Below are 21789 nucleotides of genomic sequence, written 5' to 3'. Positions count from 1 at the left end.
ATCGTGGAATGGTTGTTGGTGTCAGATGGTGTGGTTTGAGTATCTCTGAAACTGCCTTGTTAGTGAGAGAGGTCAAAGGAGAATGGCCACGCTGGTTCAAGCTGACAGGAAGGTGACAGCAACTCATACAACAGTGGTGTGGAGAGGAGCATCTCTGAACGCACAGTACATTGAACCTTGAAGTGGATGGGCTACAGCAGCAGAAGACAACGAACATACATTCAGGGGTTACTTTATTACATATAGGAGGTACCTAATAAAGTGGCCAATGCGTGCATGTTGCTACAGTGTTTCCTCTTGCTTCCTATGTTGCAACAGTGGCCACTCCTCATTGGCTGTCAGGTGAGGGACGTTGAGGTTAGCACGACGCGACGACAGACCGGCATCCTCTGTACGTCCTCCCCGTGGAGTGAACGGGTTTTTTCCAAATCCTCCAGTTTCCTCCCACAGTCGAAAGACATACGGGGTAGGTTAATTAGTCACTGTAAATTGTCCCATGATTAGGTGTGGGTTAAACTGGGTTTTCCGGGGGTCGCTAGGTGATGTGGCTCGAAGGACTGAGAGAGCCTACTCCGCATTGTATCTCTAAGTAAAAATAAATAAATGAAAATGGGATGCTCTTCAAGGGATGTGAAGGGCGCTATAGAATTGCTAATCTTCCTTCTTCAGTAACATAACCACAACCCAATACTTACCGCTTGATATTTTTAAAGACATTTGGGTAGGTACATGCATAGGAAGGAACTAGAAGGATATGGGCCAAATGTAGGTAAATCTAATTCACGTTTAACTATTATTCAACCATACATGAATACAGCCGACTGAAGCAGTTTTCCTCTGCGGCCAAGGTGCAAAATGTACACAGCACGTTCAAAATAGTGAGCAAAAAAAAAGGTCATGCAAAAAAAAATATATAGTCCAAAACCCTGAGCAACATGGTCCACAAATTGATTGTACAGGTTCCTAGTCGTGCTTGATGGGAACGCAGATGAGTTGGGCAGAATTGTCCTATTTCCGTGCTGTATTAGCCGGTGACTCTATGACTTTAACTTTCATTTGCATTCCTTAAAGTTCTCAACGGATGCTAACATGTTCTCAACAGAGATTGTAAATAAACACGTGTCAGGCATTCAGCTTCAATTTTTAATGGAAAGGATGTTGGAAGTTAAGTAATCACTGCAAATTGTTTCCTGCATTTTTTACCGTCTGTACATTTACTGAAGGAATATTTGTTCCGCAAGATCAGGATTGCATACACAAACAACAGAAGCAAAAGGGTCATTCCTGGGGGTTACCAAGCTTTTTGCTATCTTTTTGCATTACTTATACCATACTTGTAACATACAGTAATTTTTTCATCTATTGCACTGTACTGCTGTTACAAAACAAATTTCACGACATACTGTAAGTCAATGATAATAAACTTGCTTCTGATTCTGAAAAACTATTTTGCAGTAAAAAGTAGTTAAAATATGAAATTCCAGAAGGTCTGCATGCATTGCAAACGAAAGTAGACTTTTGCAGACAATCTACTCCTCAAAGCTTACAGTATATACATGCACACATAATTCAGTGGCGAAGGAGGCTACTTGTAACTTTGCTTACAGTCATGCTGTAGCACATGCGGTCTATTTTTGACCAAGCATTTTGAAGGGTGGAGGCTTGGCATTGGTGGGTGGAGACGTGAAGGTGGGAGAGTCTGGTCTAAAATAAAACAGGGCTTGAAATACAAGGGAAATGCATTGACCACTGCCCGGGATTACTCCTAGTATCAGCTGATCTTGTACTTCAGCCAAGATGCAGTAATCCTTATTTGAAAGTCCACCCCCTGTCCAAGTATACTCAATCTCCTTTAATTAAACCATCATTATCAATGATTCAAAAGTGACAGGTGCAGAATTATTCACGGTGAATGTCAAAACACCTCTACCTTGAAACACAAAGGCAAACTGGCATTCTTTACTCTCATTTTTGCAGTATCCGCTTTGTCCGCAACATGTTTTTAACCATTTGTGGTGTGTTCAGCAATTGAAATCTTTTTGTATTTTTAAAAATACAAGTTAACCAGTATCTTGGTCCCGCAGACTTCTCCCCTGCCTCTTTGCAACATCAGGTAATTGTTAAGCAAATGTTTATATTACACCATTTAACATAAACACATAAGATTTCAAAGCTGGTGAGGATGAGTCAGGAACTCAACACATTCACAATCCCAGTGCAAAACACTATAAATTCCATAAGGCCAGTTGCATATAAGTCATGTTTTTAAATAAGGAAGCAATTGTGCTGCAGTAATTGACTATTCTATTCAGCGGAATTTAACACATGTAATAACATTCTGGACAGCCTTTTAGAGAAATTACTTCTTATTGAAAGATTGTGGGATTCATTCAGGATGAGGCCAGGATAATTTCCTATTGATTTTCTAAGGTCAATAAAGAGAGATATTGCTTCCTTAAATCTTGCATAAGGTACCTGTACATTTAAGCACCACAGAGTGAATCTCTTGCCTGAGTAAGTGCCCGTCTATAAAAAATACAAACAGAAACTGGAATAAAACCAAGAAAAGCTGCTGACAACCTACTGTACTGGTTTTCAGGGTGTGCTCCACTAATTTGTCCATCTGTCGTGATTTGAAGATGAAACCCGATGCCAACATTGCAATAAAGCCTCCTCACTCTCTTGATTCCTGTGAAATAGTCCCTGTCCCAGCCGAGGTCTAATTTCCTCCCAGAGATCGGATGCAAGGATCTGGAGAGGAGAGTCTCCCATCTCCCTTCCAAGCTCCCTCTTGCTTTCGTTGCTATTGGAGCTGGGCAGGCTATCCCAGCTAGAAGGCCGAGCAGAACAACCAGCCAGGTCCAGTGGAGAGGAGCCTGGTGGAACATTCTAATCAACTTAAACCGACACGTGGGTAAGGAATTGATGGACTAAAAATAACCGAGCTTCTAGATTTTCAGTCCAATGTCTGTCAGGGCTCTCTTTATTTTTGGAGCCTGCCTAAAGTACTGCTGACACATACAAAATCCAAAGAGAATATTAAATAAAACACCTTTAACAGAATCAATATTTTTCTGGTGTGTAAACTTGGTGGCCAATAGGTTTCACTTTTAATCCGTCCTGTGAGCACATGAACTTTGCCTTTCGATGTGCTGACACTTGAGGTTAAAATAAAAAATAGAACGGGAATTTTGGGAGGATACAGCGTTTGTTAATTTGGCATCTATTTATTTTTGATCGATGATGTAGAGGCTCAAAATGCAGGCAATCCACTGTATCACCTCACATCATTACACAGGACCAGCCCCCGACTGCAGTAAAGTGTACTACGTAGCAACAGCAGAGGGGATTTAAGACCAGAAAACGTAGAAGCAGAATCAGGCCATTCGACCCATCGAGTCTGTTCTACCATTCAATCATTGCTGATTTATTAACCCTCGCACAATCAAGCTGTCCTGCCTTCTCCTGTAACCTTTGATGTCTTTACTAATCTAAGATCTATCAATCTCTGCTTTAAATAAATATATATGGTATATTTAAAGCAGTGGTTATATACACATGTACACATATATAATTTTGCAGATATGTATTATAATAAACATTTATTTTTCGTACAAGCGTCTTTGCAGATTTTAAGCGTACTTCAGTCCTTCACTATGTATAAATATTAAAACAACGCAGACACACGCCAGGAGGGAATGTTTTCCACCGTGCAGACAAGTACCCCTTCCCTCAATAATTAGAATGTATTTCCTCCTCCTCTCACTCCTCCCCCGCTCCATTCAACCCCATCCTGTTAAATAAACACACAGCTCCGCAGCACAACCCACATTTCTGCTGACAGCCTTGGTACATATCCAGGAGGAGTACTACTGACGGGGAGTTGCAGTCCTTTACAGAACATTCAATATCCTGTGGTTAATGAACAGAGTGACCTATTGGTGCCACGGATCAGGAAATATTACACAGTGGTGTTTGAACCTCTAAGGCTGGGGGAAAAAGAAGCAGCGTTTGATGGCTGCTTACAAGGGATGCTGATCACTCCTGGGCTCTGGCCTACAGCTTGGAAGATTCCATTTCAGCTTTCCCCAGAATTAGGTTTCCATCAGCTTCAAGAGCTTCACAAATTTGCAGGGACGTAAGTAGCCGCAGAGAGGATTGAACTCAGCCCAACACGTCATTGGAAGTATTTGCAGCGCACGCTGTCTCAGGAAGGCCTTGTCATCAGCCATCCCCACCGTCCGGGCCGTACCGGATTCTCGTAGCTACCGTCGGGCAGGAGGAAGAGAGGCCTAAGCAACACACACACAAAGTACTGGAGGAGCTCAGCAGGTCAGGCAGCATCTATGGGGTGGAACAAACAGTCGACATTTTGGGCCGAGCCCCGGCAAGGAAGGGGGAGGAAGTCGGAGTAAGAAGGTGCGGCTTTGGGGGGGTGGGGCGGGAAGGAGCATGAGCTGGCAGGTGACAGGTGAGACCAGGTGAGGGGGAAGGTGGGTGGGTGGGCAAGGGGGACGAGAAGCTGCCAGGTGATAGGTGGAAGATGTAAAGGGCTGAAGAAGAAGGAATCTGATTGGAGTGGAGAGTAGACCATGAGAGAAAAGGAAGGAAGTGAGGCACATCACCACGTTCAGGAACAGCTACTTCCCTTCAATCACTCGGTTCTCCAACCGAATGGCACAACCCTAATAACCACAGTTTAGCAACTCTCAGATCTCTTTGATCACTTTGCACAAAATGACTTTTGTGTATTCTTCCTTATAAAATTGTATCTAATTTATGTTTGAAGTATGTGTTTTTTTTTATTGCTGCTTATCTGATGCTATGTGTCTGTGATGTTGCTGCAAGTAAGTTTTTCATTGCACCATACAGCACAGTACAGGTCCTTAGGCCCACGTTGCTGTGCTAACCTTTTAACCTACTCTGAGATCAACTAACCCTTCCCTCCCACATAACTCTCCATTTATCTATCATCCATGTGCCTATCTAAAAGTTTTTTAAATGCCCCTTATGTATCAGCCTACAACCCCTGGACGCATATTCCACGCACCCACCACTCTCTGAGTAAAAGACTTAACTCTGACATCCCCACCTATACTTTCCTCCAATCACCTTAAAATTATATCCCCGATACTGCCATTTCAATCATGGGGAAAAGTTTCTGGCTATCCTCTCCATCTACGCCTCTCATCATCTTGTTCACTGCTATCAAATCGCCTTTCCTCCTCCTTCCATGCTCTTGTGCATATGACAGTAAATCGGGTTTGACTTTGAGTAATCACAGGCATAAATGTACAAACTAATACTCAGCTGATAAGAAATCTAGAAGAGACCATCCCCCGTTGCATTATCTCCTTGTTGTCCCGTACATCGCATAGGATGACTGTATGGATCAGTTGGGGGCGGTCCCATCTCCAAGTTACATGGCCGTGGATTCCGTTCCAAGGATATGCGCATTGCAAAAGTCCAGGTTGAAACTCCAAAAAGCAGCTTTCATTGTCAGACATCTCAGCTTAGCACGAAAGAACACAAGGCACAATTTCTAAGTACAGGAAAGTTCCCACACTGTCACCTTCTCCCCAGCCAATATTCAGAATCCAGGTTCAATCCCAGCAACAATTATCTGGACTCTGACAGGTGTCAGTTTTCTAAATTTCCTGGGTGTCCTTTGTACACAGAGCACTGTAAGTTAACATACTGATGTTAGTTGGCAAATAGGATGTTAGCCTTCATGGCAAGAGACTTCGAATATAAGAAAGTCTCACAGAAATTATATGGATTCATAGAGTAAAATTAGAGTAAAATACTGCTGATGCTGGAATGTGGAGATAAAGATCAAGGATCAAGGATCAGATTTACTCACCATATACGTTTACATGTATTAGGAATTTGCTGTGGTGTGATGGTTAGTGCACAAGATGCAAAAAGCCACATTAAGCAATTATAAATAATAAAGAATTATATAAAAATAAAGTTAGAGGTCAAAATATGAATATGGAATAAAATGTGCATAAAATCTGCATGTATTCACAATATAAACAGCATTATAAAATGTGGTTTAAAGTGCCTGCAATGCAGTGGTGTGACTAGGTAATAGATAGAGGGGGCTAAGTAGAATGGTTGATCAGATTAACTGTCTGAAGGGAAAAAACTTATAAGATCACGTGAAGTTTTTATTTTAGTAGCTCTAAAGTGCTTTTTAGAAGAGAACTTCTGGAAGAGGCATTCTGCAGGGCGGGTAGAATCTGCAATGTCTTATTCCTGGCTGCTTCTTTGTTCTGGACACACACAAATCCTGCAGTGATAGTAGACACACATAACTTAGAAATAGAGACAGCAGGTGTGTACAGAGGAAAATATTCTTCACCAGTATCTAATCTTAACGATATGCATTCAAAATAGAAACAAAACATTGGGCAGTAAGGGGAGAAACAGGCCATTCGCACATTCCAAGTAGACACCATTTAGTCTTACAAACTTCTATTTTGTGCTACACGTTTTAGTATCAAATTTAACTCCTTCCTTACACTTTGTCCGACCAGTCCCTCTTCAGTCCTCCTTGTAACGTAAAACAAGTTTGATTTCTTAATGTTTCAGTTCTGAGGAGAGTTTTCCACCAGAACAATTTCCTGCAGATGCTTCTTGTAGTGATTTCTTTTTTATAAAAAAAACATAAGTATTCTGTCCTTCACCATAGTTGGCTGCATCTGAAATTGATGTAAAAGAGTTCTCTGTGAGACTTGCCTTCATCAGTGCTAGGGCCTTCTTGCTCAAAGTTCAAAGTAAAATTTATTATCAGAGTACATACGTGTCACCACATACAGCCCTGAGATTCTACAGGCCAAACTTAGCAAATCTATAGAATTAGTAAATGTAAACTGTAAACATCTTGTCTTGTCTTGTCCATACTGCACCACAGCCGCCGCTGGGCTATAAACGTGCAGGAGCAATGTGTGATTAAGTGCCTTGCTCAAGGACACAACACGTTGCCTCAGCTGAGGCTCGAACTCACAACCTTCAGATCACTAGTCCAACGCCTTAACCACTTGGCCACGCACCAACAACATCAGGAACTGTTAGCTGTAAACAAACTGGGCAAATGTAGATGTAAATAAATAGCATTAAATAACGAGCATGAATTAACAATATAATGGAGTCCTTAAATGAGTGTAGCTATCCCCTTTTGTTCAAGAGCGTGATGGTTGAGGGGTAGTAACTGTTCCTGAACCTGGTGGTATGAATCCTGAGGCTCCTGCACCTTCTACCTGATGGCAGCAGCAAAAAAAGAGAATGGTCTGGGTGGTGAGGATCTTTGGTGATGGATGCTGTTTTTCTATGTCAATGTTTCATGTAGATGTGCTCAATGGTTGCGACATTAATGATTAAAGATTAGATATGTTTTATTTGTCACATGCGCGTGGAAATATTGAAACATACAATGAAATGCATTGTTTTGCGTCAATGACCAATCCGAGGATGTTCTGGGGGCAGCTCCCAACTTCAAGAGGTACATAATTGTACACAAATATGCAACAATTTTAAATGTTGCACCATCACTGAGAGAGATCACCAGACAATCCCTACTGTTCTATGAGACTTACAGGAATCCATAAGGTCCCTGAATCCTTCATGTATCTTTTTCACTCAGTCATGGCAAGTTGGCATTGCTGCCAGAATTTGTCACCAAACCCAAGTTACCCTGAAGTTACCCTGACGAAGGGTCTCGGCCTGAAACGTCGACTGCGCCTCTTCCTATAGATGCTGCTTGGCCTGCTGCGTTCACCAGCAACTTTGATGTATGTTACCCTGAAGTTGAGAGTCAAGCACATTAGCGAGCGTGAAAGTTCAGGAACAGCTACTTTTCTACAACCATCAGGCTCTTGAATCAATCTGCACAATCCTAACCCTACCTCAGCAACAAAACACTACAGCTACCTCTTACACCAACTCGGATTTGCTTCCAATTGTGTTTTTGTTTCTGCAGTAATATCTTGTCTTCTTGCTGTTGGCATCAGGAAGGAAGTTCAGGAGCCTCAGGGTTCACACCACCAGGTTCAGGAACAGTTAATATCCCTCAACCATGAGGCTCTTGAAGCAGAGGGGATAACTTCACTCATCTTCACTCGCCCATCACTGAACTGCTACCACAACCTATGGACTCACTTTCAAGGACTCTTCATCTCATGTTCTCAATATTTATTTATGCTTTATTTTTACTTTCTCTTTTCTATTTACACATTGTTGTCTTTTGCACATAGTTGTCACCTTGTTGGTGTGGTCTTTCATTGGTTTTACTAGTTATTGAATATATTGAGCATGCCTGCAAGAAAATTAATCTCAGAGCTGTATATGGTGACATATCTGTACTTTGATAAGAAGTTTACTTTGAACTATGAACTTTGAACTTTTTCTTCACTGCCTTGTGTGATTGATGTAGAATATATGCTCTATGTATTGTCTGAACGCACATGCCTGTGGCGCTGCTGCAGACAAGTATTTCATTGTCCCTATTCCTCACTGTGCTTGTGCACACAACAATAAACTTGACTCGACTGGGGTGACAAGCTTCCTTCCCTGCTGGACATAAGTGAGCCAGATCAGGTTTTGCAAGAACTAGAAGTTTCATAGTTACCGCTACTGAGAGTATCTCCAATTCCACATCCGTTTACTGACTTGTATGTCAGATCATCTAAGTCCCCCACCATCCAGGCCATGCTCTCTTCTCACCACTACCATTGGGCAGAAGGTCCCACATCATGAGGTTCTGGAACAATTATTACTCCACAACCATTAGACTCCTGAAATGGCGTGGATAACTTCACTCACCACAACTCCAAACTGATTCTATGACCTACAGACTCACTTACAACGACTCTTTGCAACTTGTGCTCTCAGTATTATCTTTATTCATTTGCACAGTTTGTCATCTTTTGCACATTGGTTGTTTGCTAGTCTTTGTTTATGCATGGTTTTTCATAAATTCTGTTGTATTTCTTTATTTTCCTGTAAATACTTGCAAGAAAATGAATCTCAAGGTGGTATACATTAACATCTACTTAACATGGATGACAAATTTCACTTTGAGGTTTCTTTTTGATTTTTGAGGTGGCCATGGTGGGATTTGAACTTGTATTCCTCGATGGACTATTGTTTCAGAACTCTGGTTGCTAGTTCAGTGATGTAATCGCACTGAACTGCACCAGCTTTGGCAGAGAGCATTTAACAAGTGGGACTTGTGTATCTGCGACCTTGGAGCCGCGTATCCTATAGAACAGCAGGGGCAACTCCTGTGGGAAGCATTCCTCGAGTTTCAAGGAAACTTGAGAAATGGGAACAGCAGTGGGCCATTCAACCCTGTGAACCTGCTGGTTGTTCTGTTCGATCATGGTCATTCACCATATCCCCGCTCTCATCTCATACCAGAATCAGAATCAAGTTTATTATCATAAATCATGAAATTTGTTGTTTTGTGGCAGCAGTATAGAGCAATACATAAAATATAGAGCACTGTGCAAAAGGTGTAAGTATATATTTATAGCTAGGGTGCTTACGACTGTTGCACAGTACTGTGCATGTTAGCACGGAGCAGAGGGTGAGTTTGTAAATCAGGCATGAGTGAATAATGCTGGGAATGGCAAGGGTGGAGTGCCATGGGAGGGGTGTGGGACAAGTGGCAGAGAAGGAGAGCCAGAGGCAGTAGGGGTAGCACAGGTGCAGACACACCCAGCCCTGACGCACCAGACAAGCACAATTGATTCCAAACAACTGATTTATTCCCTCCCCTCTCCCTTCCCCTTTTCCCAACCATGATTCCCCTCTCCCTGCCCCCTTCCCACTCTCAGTCCACAATAGAGACCCATAGCAGAATCAAGTTTATCATCACTCACATAGGTCATGAAATTCCTTTGTTGTTTTTGCGGAAGCAGTGCAGTACACTGCAGCGGATAGTGAGGTCAGCTGAGAAGATCATCGAGGTCTCTCTTCCTGCCATTAGAGACATTTACACCACACACTGCATCCTCAAAGCAAACAGCATTATGAAGGACCCCACACACCCCTCATACAAACTCTTCTCCCTCCTGCCATCTGGAAAAAGGCACCAAAGCATTCAGGCTCTCACGACCAGACTATGTAACAGTTTCTTCCCCCAAGCCATCAGACTCCACAATACCCAGAGCGTGGACTGACACCAACCTACTATACCCTCCACTGTGCCTATTGTCTTGTTTATTATTTATTGTAATGCTGGGTTTATAGTCCTTAGGAATTTGCAGATATTCGGCATGGTATTTAAAATTGACAACCTTCTATAGATGTGTAGTGGACAGTATTATGACTGGCTGCATCACGGCCTGGTATGGAAACACCAATGCCCTTGAATGGAAATCCTACAAAAAGTATTGGATTCGTCCCAGTGCATCATGGGTACAGCCCCCCCCCCCACCCTCCACCATCCACTGAGCACATCCACATGAAACACTGTCCATCATCGGCGATCCCCACCACCTCTCTTCTCTGCTGCCATCGGGAAGAAGGGTGCTCAAGCCTCAGGACTTAAATCACCAGGTTCAAGAACAGCTACTATCCCTCAACCATCAGGCTCTTGAACAAAAGAGGATTAAAGCGACGAGGGAGATTGAAACATCAAGGCGAATGCAGAGAGTGAGCGCCGGCTGCCTGTGTTTTATCCCTGATGGGATTGCTCTGCTGCCCTAGAGGGGAGAGGCTGCCATTGTGCCTGGAGAATGTTATCCAGGTTTTCTGCATTTTGGATATGGATAGGAATATGGACATGGACCATGGATTTTTATTCAGTCTTATAGTTTCTTATATTCTGTGTTTTTTGCCTGATCTTTCTAATTTTTTTGTGTGCCGGGGAGGGGGATTTGGTAGGTTGATGTGCCTGTTCTGTTTTTGTTTATGTTTTCTGTGCAGGATGTGGGGATTTGGGGGTTGATAATCCTGCTATAATTGTTTTCTTTCTTGGTTATCTGGAGAAAAAGAATTGCAGAGTTGTATACTTTGATAATAAAGGAACCTCTGAACTACTCCCAACTTCACTTGCCCCATCACTGAAATATTCCCAGAACCAACGAACTCACTTTCAAAGACTCTTCATTTCATGTTCTCGTTATTTATTGCTGTTTATTGAAGTTTGTTGTCTTCTGCACTCTGGTTGATCTTTCATTGATCCTGTTATAGTTACTATATTACTATTACCCATAAGAAAATGAATCTCAGTGGTGTATATGGTGACATATGTAGTTTGATAATAAAATTTACTTTGAACTTTGAAAATAGTAAGATAGATTGTACTCCTGTTGTTTCTCGAATGCATCTTGTTCCTTCTGAAATACATTATGGACCACTGTGGTCGTGAATTCCCAATGTTCAGCTTACTCTGAGTGAAGAAATTTCTCTTAATCTGTTACCTTATTACCTGGCACTACCATCTCTCAGTCCAGATACTCCAGCTATGGTAATCCCTCTCCCCACTTCCAGTCTGTCTTACTGTGCCACAATTTTGTAAATTTCAATTAGACCCTGTTGGATCCTGGTGTTTTTGTGATCAAGAAATTCAGAGGTCAAGAATGAGGCATAAAGCTTGTTGCTTATGGCCATTTTAATAAGTGTACAGGAACAAAAATAAAACAAAGAAGAGGCAATAAATTCCATTGGTTCTCTCAAACTATGTTGTGTTTAAACTTAGAAAAAATTGGAAGTGTTATTTATGATCCCTCTATTAAATTCAAAAAGGCTTGGAGGCCATTTATTCAACACTTCCATATGATGTAATTTGACCTTTTCCAAACCTGTTCTATTTTTTAAAATATATGTCGAGAGGAGCAGAGTCGACGACATTAATGGTTCTTTTCTTTTTGATGTTACATAACAGCCCATGTTTTTCTTTCTTTAGTTTAATTGGTTAGCATTGTTTAGGTTAGTTTTTCTTTTGGGGTGTATTTTTTTTTCCTTTTCATGTTATTTTTTTTTGTATATTATATTTGTATCCTGTATGATTGGGAGGTTTAATACCTGTGTGTCAACTGGGTTTATATTTAAATATGTTAGTTACAACAATGTAATCCCAATAACTTTGTATCAATACTATATTATGTTTATCATTATGAAACTAATAAAAAGATCGAAAAAGAAGAAAGCAGCAATAACAAAGAAGTTGTGAGTGTTCTCTACAAAAACTAACTCAGACTGAACAGAAACAACATTCCAGCGTTAACATTTAATCTGTAAAATAGCCAGGTTCAAGTGGTGTGACACCTACTGTGGAAAACTAGGAAGCTTCTAGAAAAATACAGAAGCAGCTATAATACATGTTAAAACATGGGCCGTGACCAAAGGAAAAAAAAATGGCTGGAGTAGCTTAACACTTTAGTGCAAGGGTGTTTAATAGGTGCAAATTAAACTTACAAAAATTAATGAAAATAACAAAAAGAAAACTGCCAATATTTACAAAAAGATATCTACCAGAAAACACAATAACATCCTTATACCATTCTTGTCCAATCTGAACTCCTGGCAGCCCATATTCCTCTTGCAGAGTGAGGGTGATGGACTCCTTTGATTTGGCACTGGGACATGTCATCTTTAATTAACTTGAGATGACACATGAATTAGAATATGATGCACCCCATAATGTTGCTACAATCATATTACAAAATAAACAGAAGTATCCATCTTAAATACAGTATGCAAACAACATTTACTCAGGTACACATCCCCATTACTAAAGAAATTGAATATTCCACCATGTACGGTGGGAAAGGCACCATAAAGACAACTGAGAGCATCAGCTCGGTTTTGGACACATTATGAGAATAAACCGGGGAAGACATTGAGGTGTGTACACTCAGCATAGAGACAGCAGGATGACAAGGGTGAGCGTGAGTGTTCAACTCATGAGGGGCAGAGATACAGACCTGCCTGAGGACATTCATTGCTGCCCCAAACACCAGTAGCATATCAGACAGTAGACAAAGAAGAAGAAGAAGAGGGCAACTTTTTTATTCGAGGGTGATAAAATATGGAAAGAGCTGCCAGAGGCAGTGTTTGAGGCAGGTACATGGATAGGAAAGGTTCAGAACAGGAGTTCCCAACCTGGGGTCCATCGACCCCTCGGTTAATGTAGGAGTCCATGGCATACAATACGTTGGGAACCCCTGCTTTATAGGGATATGGGCCAAATGTGGGGAAATGGGGCCAGATTAGATGAGAAACTTCATCAGCATGGAACATTCAGGCCGAGGAGCCTGTTTCCAATCTGTATGACCCTTTGACACTGCCTTTCAACAGCACCTCCCAAGGACCGAGACAGCATACAAGAGAGCGTTAGCATTTCCGCTACTTCCAAATTGCTCTGCAATTTGGAAATGCACCTCTGTTCGCCCATTGTCACTGGGTCTAAACACTAGGAACCCCCAGCCAAGGAAGGGCTGCTGAGTGGCACAGATAGTAGAGTTGCTGCCTTACAGCTCCGAGACAGTGGGTTCAATCCTGACCCTGGACTAACCCTGCGTGGAGTTTGTACATTCTCTCTACTTTGTGGGTTTTCTCTGTTTTCCTTCCATTTTTAATTTACTCTAAGTTCAATTTAATCCTTTCATCCCACATAGCCATCCATCTTTCTTCTTTCATCCATGTCCCTATCTAAGAGGCTTTTAAATGTCCCTAAAGTATCTGCCTCTACGACCATCTCTGACAGGGTGTCCCAAGCAGCCGCCACGCCCTGTGTACATAAACTACTTCTGACATCCACCCCCCCATACTTTCCTCCAATCACATTAAAATTATGCCCCCTTGTATTAGCCATTACTGCCCTGGGATCAATCTCTGGTGGTCCACTCTGTCTGTGCCTCTTAGCATCTTGTACACCTCTATCAAGTCACCTCTCATTCCCCTTCTCTCTAAAGAGAAATGTTTTAGCTTGCTCCTCTTAAGACAGGCTCTCTAATCAAGGCGGCTTTCTGGTAAATTTCCTCGGTACCCTCTCTAAGGCATCCCTATCCTCCTGTGTGAAGTTTGCACAGTCTCCATGTGACTGTGTGAGCTTCCCCTGCATTCTCTGGTTCCCTTCCACATCCTAAAGACATGCAGTTTGTTTGGTTAACCATCCTCTGCAAACTGTGAAGAAGCTACAGGGGGAGGGGTTTAGTAGGAATATAGGAAGAATAAAACAGGACCTTGACGGTCAATGAGGTGACTGTGAGACAAAGATCCTGTTTCCCTTCGGTTTCTCTCCATAACTCTGTCACAGAAACATGGAGGCACCTTCAGCAGATGGACTGCAGGGGCTCACCTCCTTAGGGGCATTGGGATATAGCCAAGAAACACTGTCAATACCCACATCCTGAAACCAAACTTCAAACTATCACTAAAATCCTTCAATGTTGCCTTAAAAATGCAACTTAGTTCCAAGCTCGGGATAATTGTTTAATAACACAGGATAGGCTGCGGTGGAGTCCTGATGGAGCATAGCACTGAGCTCCACGTAAACATCCTGTCCTTGCCTGGGGAATGGCTGTGTTTCTCTCGGAAATGCTCCATGGAATTTCTTCATTGATATTCCTTCAACTATATTCAGCTGACCACAAGGAGATGGGACAAATGCTAGCATGAAAGCTGATGCAATTACAATAATTGTATTTTCTAATTTCCGTCTAACATTTCCCCTTTCTAAATGGTGTGTAAGTCTCTTGTTTTCTATATTAGGGCCATTGTGTTGATATTCAATCATAATCAAAGACTACATCCACATTCAATGAAGTTTTTCTTTGTTAATTTGACTAAAGTAGTTCACATCAAGTAATAATGAGTTTTGCATTTTTGCTTTGTTTCTGAACATCCAGTTGCTCATAATCCACAGATTTATTTAATTAAGTTCAGACTGAATAGGCTTAACCTGTGGTAGCCTGTCTCCAGTTACCCTCCGAATCATTTAAGGAATGGTGTACTGTTCATATCCTTGTCCCTTGTGCACAGGGACGTAATTACCATCTATTCACTGCTGGAATATAATCCAGAGCAACCAGCCACGTTTTGCTTCCTGTTCCACTGTAGTCTCTTATCCCCTTTCCTCTTTCTCCATCACTCTTAATGGCTTCCACGTTGAACAGCCTGTGACCTCATTTAATTTAATAGCAGGCTGGTAATGCAAGTTGGGATCGGAAAAATAGATTGAGATTTCTGTGTTTTATTTCATTTATTTTTTGCATATATATTTATCTTTGTATGTATGTATCTATTTATTGATCAATTGATTGAGATACAGTGTGCAATAGGCCCCTCCACCCCTTCAAACCATGCCGTCATTCAACCCTAGCCTAATCAGGGGACGATTTACAATGACCAATTAACCTATCAACCAGTACATCTTCGGACTGTGGAAGGAAACCAACACGGTCACGGGGAGAAAGTACAAACTCCTGTGGGCAGCAGCGGGATTTGAAGCCAGCTCACCTGTACTGTAAAGTGTTGTGCTAAAAACTACTATCATGCCGCACTAAACCAGTTAGAACTAAAACTGGAGTTATCTGTAGCTAAAATGGAAACTGACCGCATTTCAGAATAGAACTTGGAGACAGAGAAGGGAAAGTGATAGTTTTAACTTTTGTTACATTAGTATAACAAATTCCCACTTCCTATTAAATGCTCCCAATGGCATGCGTCTCAAATAACTTCTGTCCAGCACCAAGTACTGGACTTCATGTGTGGCCTAGCTACTAAGCCCGGCGGAAACATTTCTACTGACAGGAGAAGGGGCAAAGGCGGGCTACTGGCGCCTTAAAACCTGCGGCTTTGGGCAGATAGGGCACATCCGCTGAGGTTGGCAGCTCATCTAGAAGGAAAACTGATCTCAAGCCACCACTGCCTTGTGACTATGGGGAAAGTTTTGGGAGTAAACCTCAAGGGAAAAATCCAGAGCTGGAGTCCCTAAGACAGTCTTATGTTAAGTTCAACGCCGACTGGCAACTCCTGAGATGCCTCTGGTGCCAAACTGTATTGGTCTTTGCCGTTCTTTTGGATTCATCAGGTGCGTGGAGAGGGGGAGCTTGCTACATGGGCAACAGTTTGCTCTCCATATTGTGCTGCCCAGGCTTGCGTATTTAGACAGCTAGGATACAGCTTCCATAGTCAACCCTGACCTACGGAGGCCTCGCTCACATTAGTGTAAAACATTAACTGGACAAAGAGCAAAGAAAATTTAATGAATCAGAATCTGGTTTATTATCACTGGTGCCTCTATACCTCAGAGATCCAGTAAGTCCTTTATTGTAAATTAATTTGTAAGTCTAGTTGCAGAGGGAGATCCAGAAGTGATAATGATGACGATGACTTCCTTCGAAGGTTAAGGACATTTAGCTCGTCACTGAAGACTTTACCAAACTTCTAGTACTGCTGAAAGCATTCTCACTGCTTGTATCATGGCCTGTAACAGCCAATTGAATGTGCAGGAACAGAAGAAGTTGCAGAGAGTTATGGGCACTGCCCAATACATCATGGTCGCATCCCTCCCCCCCATCGTCAGTATCTACTGGAGGTGCTTCCTCAGGAAGGCCAGATCCAACATCATAGATCCCCACCAACCGGGCCACATCACCTTCTCGCAGCTATCATCGGGCAGGAGGTAGTTAAACACAAGAGTTCCTGCAGATGCTGGAAATCCAGAGCAACGCACACAAAATGCTAAAGGAACTCAGCAGGTCAGGCAGGGGAATAAACAATCGACGTTTCGAGCTGATACCTTTCATCAGGACTCCTGCTGAAAGGAGGTACAGAAGCCTGTAGTCCCACACCTCCAGGTTGAAGAACAGCTACTTCCCTTCAACCATTCGGTTCCTGAACCCACTGGCACAACCCTAATCACTACAGTTTAACAACACTATGGTCACTGCACTGAAATGAACTTGATTTTTTTGTTGTTGTAATTGTGCTCTCTCTCTTGTAAAAACAGCGCATAATTTATGTTTTATGTGTGAATGCTGCTTATTTGATGCTAATGTGCCTGTGATGTTGCAGCAAGGAAGTTTATCATTCCCCTCGGGTTGAGTGAGACTGCAATTAGAGGTCATAGGTTTAGGGTGAAAGGTGAAATATTTTCTGGGAATCTGAGGGCTGTGTGATTGTGGAATGAGCTGAAAGAGGAAGTGGAAGATCAGGGGTTCCCAACCCTTGTTATGCCATGGACACCTACCATTAACCAAGAGGTCCATGGACCCCAGGTCTGGAACCCCTGTGGTAGATGCATTTCAATTGTGACATTAGACTTATGGATGAAAGAAAAATGGAGAGCTATGCGGGAGGAAAGGGTTGGATAGACCTTAGAGTAGATTAAAAGATCAGCATACCATTGTGTATCAAAGGGCCTGTACTGTGCTGTGCTGTACTATGCTCTAGGTACATGAATGAGAGGTATGGAGGACTATGGTTAGGGTTCAAGTAGAAGGGACTAGGCAAACAACCAGGATGGCATGGACTAGATGGGCAGAAGGGCCTTTAAGTGCTGTGGTACTCTATGACCCCACGACTTCATTCAGAAGAGCTTGATCAGAACCATTGTGCTTTGCGGCAAGTTCCAGTACCCGTCTCCTGCAGTAACAAGTACAGTACACATCTAACTTAAGTCAAAAAGAACACTTCTGTCTGATTGGGCTGGATACAGGCAGCCCCCTCATTAAGAACCCAAGCAGTGATCTTACTCGCAAACTTTATCAATTTCTTACAATAAGTGAAAGCAAAGAATTCACTTGGCCCTTTAACTCTGATTGAGATCTCCGGACTCTCATCTGCTTGGACACAGTGGCGCCCACTCATATTATAGCATTGCTGAATGACTAATCACATGCTAATATAACGTGGTACTTAAATATACCTCATCTATTCCTGAAACTCAGTCTGTCAAAAACACCATCGAATTCACCTTCTATTTATTGGAGCTCACAGCTAACAGATCCTTCCCAGTGTCTTACCAACAGTTTGGCTTCATATGGAGTTGCAAGGAGCAGTAGTCCAGCTTATATTTCAATTTAAAAAGGTCCCTTTCCAACAGCAGAACTGCGCTGGACATCAAACAATGATAGGCCTTGCTGTTATGCTTAGCATTCAGTCGTCAGGCACCGGTGCCAAACTCAAAGGACTTCTGCATTACGAGAAAAACAAGAAATAGGTGCTGGAGTTAATCCTGTTGCCCCTCGTAATTGCAGTGTCTTTAAATAAGATCACCATTGCCAGTCCGATAGCGTTCCTGTCACGGAGGCGCTGGTGATGACTGAACCCAGCTGCAAAGGAAGGACAGACTTCTACATAGAGATGGAAACGAGAGTTTATACATAGGAATTCCTTCAGAACTTCGGTGGCTTAACCAAGCGACACCGCAAAGCAAATCATTCTCAAAACAAGGACCCCGCAATCAGTTCTAATCAGGAGTCCGCCTTAAATAATCACAGAACACGGAAAACCTATGCCATTCAAAATAAACTTGACAAGATTAAACAGAAAGCACAAGGAGTTAATAGCTCTAGTTAAGCCATCAATTAACAAATACAGGTACTCTCGAAAACTTGGAGCCCAATGCTCTACGGTTTGCCGTACAGGCCCAAAGGGCTCATGACATGCTGATTGCCCTTGTCCACAAACTGTGTGTATTTAACACTGTTACTGGACATACAACTTAATAGTTTTTGGTGTTCAATAAAGTAATACAAAATATATTTAGAAATCATGTCACACAGATAAAATTGCTGGAGGAACTCAGCAGGTCAGACAGCATCTATGAGGGGGAACAAACAGTCGATGTTTTGGGCCGAGACTGTTCATCAAGACAGGAAAGGAAGAGAGGAGAAGCCAGACTAAGAAGGTGGGGAGGGGGCGGGAGAGAAGCACGAGCTGGAAGGTGATAGGTGAAGCCAGGTGAGGGGGAAAGGTGGATGGGTCGGAAAGGGATGATGAAGTGAGAAGCTGGGAGGTGATAAGTGGAAAAGGTAGAGGGCTGAAGAAGGAGGAATCTGATAGGAGATGAGTATGGACCATGGGAGAAAGGGTGCTGGAGGCGGATGATAGGCAGGTGAAGGGAAGAGATAAGGAGGCCGGAGGGGATAAGCGGGTGAGAGAGGAAAAGAATGTAAAGGAGAGGAGCCAGAATGGGGAATGGAAAACAGAGAGAAGGGTCCCGGTCCCAGAGCCCAAAACTTGATTCTTTATTCCTCTCCACGGATGCTGCCTAAACTGCTGCGTTCCTCCAGCATTTTGTACGTGTTACTTTGGATTTTCAGCACCTGCAGAATCCCTCGTTGAAAAACAACATATGGAATTTGAGCTTTGATGGCCGACTGCTGCCTCATGTTGACAGGTGATTGCTCCCTAACCACAGACTTGCAGAGGCCTGTCCCCCGTCTCTGAAGATTTACATCTTTCTTTCATTTCCTCTTGGTGCTCTAGACACAGGCATCCTAGCTGAATTAAATCCTTATAATTTGGCTTTGATACAAATTATTAAAAAAACAGTACTTACAAGAGCCTGCCAGTTTAATTGATGGCTCACACTTGGCACATTTTGAAGATTATAATACCTTAGTAAATGGTAATTGGTTTATTATTCTTACATAAACTCAGATGTTTTTCATGCCATCCAGGATGGATCATTCCAAATGTAAGTAGGCAGTAGTGAAATGGTTAGTATAATACTTTACAGAACCAGCAATGGGAAGGTTGGTGTTGAATTCCCACCACTGTCTGTAAGGAGTTTGCATGTTTTCCCTATGACTCCATAGGTTTCCTCTTTGGTTACCTTCTACTTTCCAAAGTCTTAAGGGTTAGGGTTAGTACGTATGTGGGTAAGCTATGTTGGTGCAAGTCAGGCAGCATCTATGGAGGGGAATAAACAGCCGATGTTTCAGGATGAGACCCTTCATCATGAAATAAGGACTTGGAAAGGAAATAAGGACTTTTGCTACCTCCATTTCCAGTCCTGTGAAGGGTCTCAATCCAAAATGCCAACTGTTTATTCTCCTACATGGATGCTGGCTGACTTGCTGAGTTTCTCCAGCATTTTGTATTGGTACATTCAGGTATCACAAAGGGGACAAGCAATAACAGAACGCAGAACATAGCGTTACAGCTACGGGCAAAGTCTTTTGCAGGTAGACAATTAAGGTGCAAGGGCAATGATGATGTAGATTAAGCGATCGAGAGCTTGTCTTTGTCATTTAGGATATCCATTCAAGAGTCTTTTTACAGCAGGATAGAAGCTGTCCCTGAGTCTGGTGGTACACACTTCCAGGATTTTGAATCTTCTGCTTGATGAAACGTGGGAGAAGAGAGAGAAGACTGGGGTGAGAAAGATTTTTGATTATGTTGGCTGCTTTTCCAAAGCCTTGGTGAGTATAGACAGAGTCAAAAAGCTGTTTTTCTTGATAGACTGGGCCATGCCTACAACTCTCTGCAAGTTGTTGTGATCTTGGGCAGAACAGTTGCCAGACCAAGCTGTGTTATATCAAGATGGAATACTCTCTCTATGGTGCATCTGGTGAAAGCTATGGGGGACATATTATATTTCCTTACCCTTCTGAAGAAGCAGAGGAGTTGGTGTTGAATGAACAATACACGGTCATTTCTTATGTATCTCTCTTGTTTCTTCCATGCAAATATGCAGATAACACTACATAATGAACTTAATTCACAGGGCTGAGGTGATGCCAAATTATTTTAATAAAAGGCTCATATTATTTAAAATAAAGCTAAAAGCAGTTTCTAATCTGCAGCTATGCAAAATCTTCCAGGAAACTAGGGGAAATATCATTGTATGATTGCACGGAATGGTATTGTCAATGATACATTATGAAACAGTGTAACAGGATAACTTAATTCACAGGGATGTCAGATTAAGTTCTCGGATTGGATTTTACGATCTAGTGTTAAGGACAGCAATACAGAAACATCTGGTTAAATGCAATCTTCCAGAACTGATCAGGGAACGGTTAATGCTGGATTGAGTAGAGAGCAGCAGTAACAGCTACTGCCGTGTCTCCTGGAGGGTGGAGATTGGGGGGGGGGGGGCTTTGTAAAATGAAGCTATTCCAGTCTCCACAGAAATATACCAGAGACTGTGGCACCAGCTGGCAGGAAGATCGCTTCTTTCTGCAGCTTGCAGACCACACTTGGTCCGCGATTAGGAGCCGTCTCCTGCCGTAAATATCCAATTCCGTTTTTGTGACCGTCTGGAGCCGTGCATTTAACTATGTGGCCGGGTCTTCTTCAATGAGTCTCGAAGCGAGACACATAGACCCGGCAAGGTAAATTCAACAGTCGTCAACACACATCCCCTTGGACATTTCAGCAGCGATTGTTTTCCGGAAAGGCTTAGAGTACAGCCATTGAGTTTATAGGGATATTATACTGACTCTTCTACAGTTCTCCATGGGTAACTATTGATGATGGCCAAATATCAGCTCTGAGTATTAGGGTTATAATGACTATTTCAGTGATTCCTGAAGTCAGCATAACTAAAGACTCACGCAGGGCACACTATCCATGTTACGTTCTTGAATAAGCAATCTTTCCTAACAGCCAATTCTTATACATCTCTCTCATTCCTTCCATGCAAGTATTCCAGACCCAGAATTATTTATCACAAGTACATTGAAACATACAGTGAAATGTGTGGATTGCATTAACAACCAGCACACCTGGGGATGTACTGGGGGCAGCCTGCAATTGTCATCACATATTCCGGAGCCTATACGGCATACCAGCCATAATGCTGGCCAGAACAACACA

General features: G+C 42.4%; 1 protein-coding gene across 1 annotated transcript in view; it reads right to left on the bottom strand.

Moving 5' to 3' along the window:
• LOC134355853 (fibroblast growth factor 4B-like) overlaps window positions 1-21545 on the bottom strand; it is a 42727-nt gene extending 21182 nt beyond the window's left edge. Inside the window, exons 1-2 of the mRNA XM_063066357.1 lie at window positions 21528-21545; window positions 2585-2897 (exon numbers count right to left, since the gene is read on the bottom strand). Of these exons, the coding sequence (XP_062922427.1) occupies window positions 2585-2897; window positions 21528-21545 (331 nt within the window). The remainder of the gene's footprint in view (window positions 1-2584; window positions 2898-21527) is intronic.
• Between the last annotated feature and the right edge of the window lie 244 nt (window positions 21546-21789).

Source organism: Mobula hypostoma, chromosome 13 (assembly GCF_963921235.1).
Source record: "Mobula hypostoma chromosome 13, sMobHyp1.1, whole genome shotgun sequence".
Taxonomy (NCBI): domain Eukaryota; kingdom Metazoa; phylum Chordata; class Chondrichthyes; order Myliobatiformes; family Myliobatidae; genus Mobula; species Mobula hypostoma.
This window is presented reverse-complemented; position numbering and strand designations above follow the sequence as displayed.